A 10,783-nucleotide genomic window follows, 5' to 3' on the forward strand; every position below is an offset into this window, starting at 1 on the left:
CCCGGCCACTCACGAATCCCCACCGTATGAGGCAGAATCCGTCCAACCCAGTCAGAGATGTTCCCAACCAAAGGAGGAGGCACAACCCTATCTGGACAAGGAAAGGAATACGTTTGAATATTTTTTACAACTACAAACAGATAAATTAAATACATTTTGAAAAAGACAGGTAATTACAACCACGGTTCCAGGTCTCTGGAAAGTCGTTCACGTTGGTGACTACGTCCTCGGTCTTGACAAAGAAGTAGTTGAGCCAAAACTATCGGTTCGCTTTGTCATCCATCTTCACCACCAAACATTTACCTCCTTGGTGGCGAATATGCAACATCGTCCTCCTGTACAAGCTAGGGGCGAAGAGATGCATCAGGTGGCAGAGTGAGATCTCTACCCCAGCAAGTTTGGCAAATTTCGGGAGCATCGTGATTCACTTGTAAATATACGAAGAGAGTTGAGCCGGGCAGATACCATAGTAGCGGCAAAACTCCTCCGCCAATGGGAGGAGAGGGAGAGTATAACCGACCTGGAAAGGATAAGCATAAAGCGTACAATATCCTGGATGATGGATTTGCACCACGTCACGTCTTGCCGAGATCAAATCAACATGAGAAGGGATATTAAATTTTGTTCTATGTTCAGCCAGATCGGCCTCCCCATCACTGACTCATTTCATGCTCAGTTTTGGGCGCCTTCGAGAAATCGGACCTCGCCTTCTCACTGCGAGGAACTATTTCCTCTACTATTGGAAAATTCTCTTCCTCAACGCCCACAGAAGCCCTATCGGCGTGATGAGGTACAAGCATCGCCAAAAGGGTAGGATCAGTTGGCATGCCAGAAACGGAAGACACTTTAGTCATATTGATTGAAGGAAGATACACAAACAAAGGAATGTTAGAAACAACAAAAATCAACCAGAACCAGTAGGGAATTTCAAATGATGAAGGAAGGAGAAGATGCAGAATATTTTAAGGCAAGAGTTTTCGTAAAGATTGGAACATTACCCACACACCCCTATTTATAACAATTCAGGCACCGAAACCAAGGAATTAATTTTAGCATCGTAACCAAAGCGGCAGGATAAGTCAAGAGACGCGCGTGAAACGAAGCGACACATTGGAAAACCGCATCATAATGACGTCTGTCACCATGACATCATCTTCGCATGACACATATGTCACGACCCAAACTAACCCCTGTCGTGATGGCGCCTATCGTGGAACTAGGCAAGCCGACTCATTTCCAAAACAAACCGATATTTTCATTTCAAAGATAATTCCAATGTTATTTAACATAAAAACCTTAGTGAAGAAGTTCCAATCAAAATAAAAGTGCGGAAGGAAAAGCCCGACATCGGGGTGTCACTAGTCATGAACATCTACTACAATCTGTCTAACAATATCAAGACTAACTCAGCCTGGAAAAATAGCTAAATACAACTAGAGGAAGATAAGAGGGAGAAGAGTAGGGGCTGCGATCGCCAAACAGCTACCTTGCTATCTCCAAGAAAATCTGCAACCAGAACAATCAATAACCGCTACTGTGTCCAGCTACACCTGAATCTGCACACAAGGTGCATGGAGTAACGTGAGTACGCCAACTCAGTAAGTAACAACAATAAATAAAGACTGAGCAGTAGTGACGAGCAATAAAGTATATAACATTCATATTGGGAAATCTCAGTAAAATACCACATGCTTTTAAAATCAAGATTTGAATCAAACATCTCGTTTAACCCAGTTCCAGTAAAAATTATTTAAAGATATTTTTCAACAGTTTTCAGACAGAGGAAAAATGCAAAGGTGAGCAAAATGATGAAATCATAAACAGCCCCTCGGGCAAAACATCACTCATATACAGCCCCTCGGGCAAACCTCACAGACACTCGTGCCACTCGGGCATACCTCACAATCACTCTTGCCACTCGGGCATACCTCACAATCACACATGCCTCCTAGTCACTCAGCACTCGGCACTTACACTCAGTAGGTACCTGCGCTCACTGGGGGTGTGTACAGACTCCGGAGGGGCTCCTTCAGCCCAAGCGCTATAATCTGCACCGACAACTCACGTGCTGCACGGACAACTCACGTGCTATAATAATAAAGTATGCTGCAAGCGGGCAGCCCCAATCCACACGCATCCTCACAATCAGGCCCTCGGCCGCACTCAGTCATAAATCTCTCAAGCCACTCGGGCATTTCAGTAAAACAGGGCATTCAGCCCAAAATATTTATATGCATCAAAATAGAGTCGTAAAACTAAGTTATGCGGTAAACAAGTATAAACATGACTGAGTATAGATTTTCAATCGAAAATAATGAGAGGACAGTAAGAAAAAGCCCCTAAGGGTCCAAACAGCACTGGCGCAAGGCCCAAACATGGCATTCAGCCCAATTTACAGAAATTCTTTCTAAAACATATAAGTATCATATAGTTTCAACAAAGTATGCAACTTTATAGTTGCTACGGGACGGACCAGTCACAATTTCCAATAGTGCCCGCCCACATGCCCATCACCTAGCATGTGCGTCACTAAAAATAGTAGAATGATACAAAATTCGGGGTTTCGTACCCTCAGGACTAGATTTACAATCGTTACTTACCTCAAACCGGTCAAAACTCTACCCCGCAATACTCTTGCCTCTAGACTCGGCCTCCAAATGTTTCGAATCTATTCACAATCAATACAATACCATCAATACGCGCTAATGGAATGAATTCCACAAGAAAAGCTACAAAATTAGACCAAAATCCGAAATTTGCTCAAACCCACCCCCGGGCCCACATCTCAAAATCCGACAAAATTCACAAAACTAGAAAGCTTATTCACTCACGAACCTAACCATACCATCATCAAAATCCGATATTGTTTGATCCTTCAAATCCTTAAATTACTCTCCAAAAATTTCAAGCCCTAACCCCTCATTTTTACTAATTACAATGATTAAATAACGAAAAATCACCATATATACGAGTATTAGGGCTCAAGCAACTTACCTCACTAATAGCCCTTGAATCACCCTTCAAAAATCCCTCCAAAAGCTCCAAAAATCGACTTGAAAATGGTGGAAATGAGCCAAATTCGCGAAGGGTTCTATTTATGCTTTCTGCCCAGGTTTTTCGCACCTGCGGAAACTTTCACGCTTCTGCGCCACCGCACCTGCGGAAAAATTCATCCCAGGTGCGGAACTCACTTAGGAGCCCAGCTTCCGCATCTGCGGCCCAAAACCTCGCGCCTGCGAAGGCGCACCTACGCGTTTCCTCCGCTTCTGCGAAGCCTGCCCAGCATCCCCCTTTCCGCATCTGTGCCCCAGGTTTCGCACCTGCGGGCTTGCAGATGCAACCTCCAACTCGCACCTGCGCAACCTGCCTAGCCCAGCATTGCCCGCACCTGCGCACTCCCCACGCGCACTAGCGGCCTCGCACCTGCGACTCTTTCTTCCGCAGGTGCGAAAATAGCAGTAGCAGCAACTTCAACTGCATTTTTCCATCTTCGACAAATCCGTTAACCACCCGGAATCACCCCGAGGCCCTCGGGACCTCAACCAAAAATACCAACAACTCATATATCAACATACCAACTTAGTCGAACCTTCAAATCACTCAAAACAACATCAAATCATCAAATTACCCTGGGATTCAAGCCTAAGAACTTCTAAATTTTCAAATTCTGCAACCGATGCCGAAACCAGCCAAACCACGTCCGAATGACCTCAAATTTTGCACACACATCACAAATGACACTACGAACCTACTCCAACTTCCGGAATTCCATTCCGACCCTGACATCAAATTTTCCATTGCCGACCGAAATTGCCAAATTTCTAATTTCGCCAATTTAAGCCTAATTCTACCACGGAGCTCCAAATCACATTTCGGACGCACTCCTAAGTCTAAAATTACCTAACAGAGCTAACGGAACCATCAGAATTCAAATCCGAGATCATTTATACATAGGTCAACATCCGGTTGACTTTCCCAACTTAAGTTTCTACTTAAGAGACTAAGTGTCTCAATTCACTCTGAAACCACTCCGATCCCGAACCAACTAACCCGATATAACATAATATAGTTGAATAACACAAAAAGAAATAGAAATGGGGAAAACGGGGCTATAACTCTCGAAATGACCGGCCGGGTCGTTACAACATACCCTGAGGATGTAATTCATAAAGAGGCATGTATCCATCTCACCCCGACCATCATGACTCACTCACATCGCCTAAATATGTCAATTACCTTACACACTATCCGCTCAACAAGCCCACCTGAAGTTGGCCTCGATAAATGGAGGGACTAACTGTATGGGTCAAAATCTGATCTGAAATATTTATGGTAATGCAATAGTAAGGAAAGAGTCAGCCGAGGTCGACCAGGGAGTAGTGATTTTCAAGACGGGGACAATAACAGCGGTTGCAGTCGACCTCCGTCAATAGAGTGACAACGACTAGTTTTCGAAATAAGATTTTAAAGAGAATATTCTCTTTAAAGTTATAGTGGCCATTGATACCATTGGAGTTTGCCGGGGGACATATTTCCCATAAATAGGAAAGAAAAATAAGAAAATAGGATATACGAAAAAACTCTCTCTTTCTCTCTCTTTAAAAAACGACAAAATACTCTTTAATCAAGAGATTGGTCATTGTTTTCGCTAGATCCGATAACTGCTGATACAGATCCTAGATGTGCCTATTATTTATGATTATCAGAAAAAAATATTTTTATTCAATCTGTCTTTTATTGGGTGAATCATTCCTAGTACATGTTTAAGTATCATTTATTGGTATTTATAATCATTTATATCCTATTCGCATTTTGAAGTTCGCATCTGAAAATATTATCATTAACTAGATTTAACCTGCTATTACATAAATTAATTAGCTCAACCGAAAATTGTATTTTTGGTCGAACAACCCTCCAAAATAATAGTATACTATTAGTTACAACAACAACAACAACAACAACCCAGTAAAATTCCACTAATGGGGTCTGGGGAGGGTAGTGTGTACGCAGACCTTATCCCTACCCCGAAGGAGTAGAGATGTTATTTCCGAAAGACCCTCGGCTCAAAAAAAAATAAAAAGACAAAATGACAAAATGACAAAAAGGAAACAATATTAGTATCACAACAACAATCATAGGATAAATAGGAACACCATGAAATCCAGAAGAAAGATGCAAAGCAAAGGGAGACAATATTAGTAAATATTAGTATCACCACAACAATCATAAGAAAAAATAAGAACACCATGAAATCTAGAAGAAAGATGCAAAGCAAAAGCGATAGCTAGTAAATAGGGCATGCATTGAAAAGCGAAATAGTAAGCCACAACATTGCCAATAGCTATCTTAGACAAAAACCCTACATGGCTAGTCCCACAATAGTACGAAGTAAGGCACGACTCAACTGCCTCCTAACCTACAACCCTAATACTCGACCTCCACATCTTCCTATCAAGTGTCATGTCCTCGGAAATCTGGAGCCTCGCCATATCCTGCCTGATCACCTCTCCCCAATGCTTTTTAGGTCGCCCTCTACCTCTTCTCGTGCCATCCACAACCAGTTGCTCACACCTCCGTACCGGAGCATCTGGGCTTCTCCTCTGAACATGTCCGAACCATCTAAGCCTCGCTTCCCGCATCTTGTCATCAATGGGAGCCACATGCACCTTCTCTCGGATATCATTATTCCTAATCTTATCTATCCTAGTGTGCCCGCACATCCACCGCAACATCCTCATTTCTGCCACTTTCATATTCTGGATATGTGAGTTCTTGACGGGCCAACACTCAGCCCCATACATCATGGCCGGTCTAACCGCCGCTTTATAAAACTTACCTTTGAGTATCGGTGGCACTCTCTTGTCACACAGGACTCCAGATGCTAACCTCCACTTCATCCATCCTACCCCAATACGGTGTGTGACATCCTTGTCGATCTCCCCTCCCCCCTGGATAACCGAACCAAGGTACTTGAAGCTGTCTCTACTCGGGATGACCTGCGAATCAAGCCTCACATCCACGCCCTCTTCCCCTGGCTCAGCGCTGAACTTACACTCCAGGTATTCTGTCTTCGTCCTGCTCAGCTTGAAACCCTTAGACTCAAGAGCCTGTCTCCAAACCTCCAGCCTCTCGTTAACACCGGCTCGCGACTCATCAATCAGAACTATATCATCGGCGAATAGCATGCACCATGGCACATCCCCTTGAATATGGTGTGTTAACGCGTCCATCACCAGGGAGAATAAGAACGGACTGAGCGCAGAACCTTGGTGTAACCCCATTACAACCGGAAAATGCTCAGAGTCACCTCCTACTGTCCTAACCCGAGTCTTAGCCCCATCATACATGTTTTTAATCGCCATAATGTAGGGAACCGACACACCTTTTGCCTCCAGGCATCTCCAGAGAATTTCTCTAGGAACCTTGTCATACGCTTTCTCTAGGTCAATAAACACCATGTGCAGATCCTTCTTCCTCTCTCTGTATAGTTCCACCAACCTTCTAACAAGGTGTATAGCTTCTGTAGTCGAACGACCCGGCATGAACCCGAACTGGTTGTCGGATACAGACACTGTCATCCTCACCCTCGCTTCAACCACCCTCTCCCACACTTTCATGGTATGACTCAGTAATTTGATACCCCTATAATTGTTACAACTCTGGATATCACCTTTGTTCTTATACAATGGAACCACCGTACTCCACCTCCACTCATCCGGCATCCTCTTCCCCTTAAAAATAATATTAAACAACCTAGTCAACCACTCCAAACCTGCTCTCCCCACACACTTCCAAAATTCCACCGGAATCTCGTCTGGCCCGGTCGCTCTGCCCCTACTCATCTTATGCATAGCTCCCACGACCTCCTCAACCTCGATACGCCTGCAGTACCCAAAGTCACGGTGACTCTCGGAATGCTCCAATTCCCCTAACACAATATCCCGATCCCCTTCTTCATTCAGAAGTTTATGAAAGTAAGTCTGCCATCTCCTCTTAATCTGGGCATCTTCCATCAATACTCTACCATCTTCGTCCTTGATGCATCTCACTTGGTCCAAATCCCGAGCCTTCCTCTCTCTCAACTTGGCCAGCCGGAATAACTTCTTTTCCCCACCTTTTTTCCCCAATTCCTCGTACATACGACCATAAGGCGCAGTCTTAGCCTCTGTGACCGCCAACTTAGCCTCCTTCTTAGCTGCCTTATACCTCTCCATGCATACTCGCCTCTCCTCTTCACCTATGCTCCCCACTAACTTCAAGTATGCCGCCTTCTTTGCTTCCACTTTACCTTGGACCACTTCATTCCACCACCAGTCTCCTTTGTACCCATCAGATATGCCCGTCGAGACCCCTAACACCTCTCTCGCTGCCTCCCTAATATAGTCTGCTGTCGTTGACCACATAGTGCTCGCGTCACCACTACTCCTCCAAGCTCCCATAGCCGACAACCGCCCCTCCAACGCTTGGGCTTTATCCTTAGTTAAGGCTCCCCACCTGATTCTCAGTCTTCCTCGAGTAGACTTTTTCCTCCTCTTTAATATAATACCAACGTCCATCACCAAGAGCCTATGCTGCGTCGCGAGTATCTCATCCGGAATCACCTTGCAATCCTTGCACAACCCTCTGTCACACCTCCTGAGGAGGAGATAGTCAAGTTGGGTCTTCGCCACCGCATTTTGAAAAGTAACCAAATGACCCTCCCTCTTCTGAAATCTAGAGTTCGCAATCACCAACCCAAAAGCCTTAGCGAAGTCCAACAACGATGTATCTCCTCCGTTCCTCTCCCCAAAACCGAAGCCTCCATGCACCTCGCCATAACCACCTGCAGTCGACCCAATATGCCCATTGAAATCCCCTCTTATGAATAGCTTCTCAGCAGGCGGAGCCTGGCGCACTATCTCATCTAACTCTTCCCAGAAGCGCCGTTTAACCTCCTCATCTAGGCCCACATGCGGCGCATAGGTACTAACGATGTTTAGGGTGCACTCTCCAACCACCAACTTAATAATCATCATTCTATCATTCACTCGTCTAACCTCAACTACAGACTCTCTAAGTTCCCTATCCACCAAGATGCCCACTCCATTCTTACCTTTCTAGACTCCTGAGTACCAAAGTTTATATCCGTCCACGTCCCTCGCCCTCGACCCTACCCACCTTGTCTCCTGGACACACGCTATATTGACCCTCCTCTTCTGGAAGATCTTCACCAACTCTATAGATTTACCCGTCAATGTACCTACGTTCCATGATCCAATTCTCAACCTACAGACACCCTTATTCCCTTTACCTCCCTTGCCTCCCGCCCCACCCCCTAAACCCTGCCCTACCTCCCGCCCCACCCCCATTCCCCCCGAGGACATGACCTCACTCGACCATCCCAGACCACAGCCACTATACCTACGGCAGAGTAAGGGGAATCACTATCACACAAGGCAACAGACCAAAGCAAAAGAATACAAATTGCAACAACAGGCACACTAATACGGTAAATAAACTAGTACGAGGTAAGATGCCCGCAATTTAACTCATACAACAAAGGGAAACTGGAAAACGGGAGGTACCAACTCCCGCGAGCAGAATAGAAAATTCAAAGCAAGAACAATAGAACCTGAAGTCACTACGAGTGCCGAGAAAGGTGTTGTCCACAACAGCTATGTTTTGAAAGTTCCCGCCAGCTTTGCCCGCTTTGCTCGAGGCTCGCCGGAAAATTATCTCAGCCGCCACCGTCGCTAGGCTAGATCAGTGCACCACAGAATAGGGGGACAGGGGTGGAAGAGACGGGGTATAGGGGAGAGAAACAAAGGAGAAGAAGAAAAGGGAAATATAAAAAAATAAAAAAAAATAAAAAGGGGAGGGGGCAGATCTGAAAAGCAAAAAAGGGGGAGGGGAGTAAGGGGGAAGAAGAAGAACGCAAGAGAGAGGAAAAGAAGACAGGGGTGGGGTGGGTGGTGGTGGGCTGGGGTGAGGTGGGGTCTTACCTGACAAAGCGCTTATAACTGTACAACCAACGCGAATAAACTGTCCAGGAGATTGAATGAGACGAAGGAAATTGGAACAGGAGTTGAATGCGAATATGAGTTACTCAAAGCAAAACAGTGAATTTTTGAGTATACTATTAGTTAATTATTAAATTATGAGTGATTTTTTGTTATAATTTATACTCCGTATATAATATAATTATTTTATATATGATGTGATTGTATAATTAAACAACGAACTCCTGCCTGCTGGCACCTACCAAATCTTAGCGGGTCTTTTAGGAAAAGCATTCTATCCCTCAAAATCTCAGCTTTGAGAAATTCCAATGGCTTCTCAAACCCTAATTCTCCGAAATCCAAATCTTCCTTCCCCCCTTCACAACAACATCACTATCCTCTCCCCTCGTTCATCCCTTATCTACTCAAAACCCAGAACCATTTCCCTATTCTCACGCCCAAATTCACTCAAAAAATTCACAATTTCCGCATCATCCGCAACTGTATCCACAAAGTCAAGTATAGCTTCCCCCTTAATCACTCGCTCAACGCGCACAATTACAACCTTGGCAGCTGTCACTTTAGCAATCTCAAAGCTAGTTTTGCAGAAAATCTCCAATTTGGGCTGTAATGGATTGGGCCAATCACTGGTTTACTCTGCTGGGCCTATGTTTTTTGCTGCCCTTAAGAATCAGCCCACAACCGGAGCATTGAATACCCCTTTCACTGTGGTTGCAGCTGGAATGGCGAAATGGCTTGATATATACAGTGGGGTTTTGATGGTTAGGGTTTTGCTTAGTTGGTTTCCTAATATACCTTGGGACAGGCAGCCATTATCAGCTATTAGGGACCTTTGTGATCCTTATTTGAATCTTTTCAGGAATATAATACCCCCAATTTTTGATACATTGGATGTGAGCCCACTTTTGGCTTTTGCAGTGTTGGGTACGCTTGGTTCGATTCTTAATAGCAGCAGGGGAGCATACTGAGGCAAATTGGTAATAGCGAATTACAATTATTATCTTTGAGATATTTGGTCTTTTAGTACGTGTGTATTAGATTTTGAGGGTTCATTGGTATTGTAGTGGTAATGTATCATTAGAGAAATTTTAGTACAACTCAAATATTATTTTTCTGGATGTATACTTGAATGAATAGCTAATTAATGGGTTGAGAATAAAGTGGATGTTTGCCTTTGAAACTTTTTTTTTAATACTACATTGTCCTAGTAAGACAAGTGATCATGTTCTTGCCATCTAAATTTATGTATTATTTGGGGGCTAAAGTTCCAAGGCTAATGCTAGTAATGTTATTTTTTGGGGGGGATGTCAAAAGGGCTAAGCTAAAGAGGATGAGTAAAGTGAACGCCTTTCTTTGAATATTAGCAAAATCCTCGTAATTAGGTGTGTTGATCAAAGAAAGAACCTATGATCTCATTTCAAGTAATGTTGATTGATCAAGTCGGTGTGTCAAATAGAAATTAACTTCAAAACCATGATAGTGTTTAGATGAATTTTGAGCTTACATTTGATAAATTCTTTTTCAACATGCATGACCCTATTATTATAGCTTCTTTTTTATGCGATTCAATTTTCCTTTTAAGCTCTGTTTGCTCTATATGATTGAATTGCAAGATCGAGTAATATACGGAGCAAGAGAGTAGTTGCTCTTATTCTATGCCCCTTCACTTTTTTTATGAATCTCTAAGATCCTCGGAAACAGTCTCTCTACCTTCCCAATGTAAGGGAAAGGTCTGCGTACACACTACCCTCCCTAGACCCAACTCGTGGGACTGTACTGGGTAT

General features: G+C 44.0%; 1 protein-coding gene across 1 annotated transcript; it reads left to right on the top strand.

Annotated features, from left to right (window-relative positions):
* Positions 1–9,167: 9,167 nt before the first annotated feature.
* LOC107776131 (ylmG homolog protein 1-2, chloroplastic) lies at positions 9,168–10,179 on the top strand. The gene has a single exon (XM_016595967.2). It carries the CDS (start codon positions 9,308–9,310, stop codon positions 9,965–9,967), a length of 660 nt encoding a protein of 219 aa, XP_016451453.1. The 5' UTR covers positions 9,168–9,307; the 3' UTR covers positions 9,968–10,179.
* Positions 10,180–10,783: the final 604 nt, after the last annotated feature.

Source organism: Nicotiana tabacum, chromosome 22 (genome assembly GCF_000715075.1).
Source record: "Nicotiana tabacum cultivar K326 chromosome 22, ASM71507v2, whole genome shotgun sequence".
Classification (NCBI taxonomy): domain Eukaryota; kingdom Viridiplantae; phylum Streptophyta; class Magnoliopsida; order Solanales; family Solanaceae; genus Nicotiana; species Nicotiana tabacum.

Excerpts from the sequence above, each read along its gene's own strand:
- LOC107776131 (XM_016595967.2), top strand. The coding sequence starts at position 9,308 with ATGGCTTCTCAAACCCTAATTCTCCGAAATCCAAATCTTCCTTCCCCC.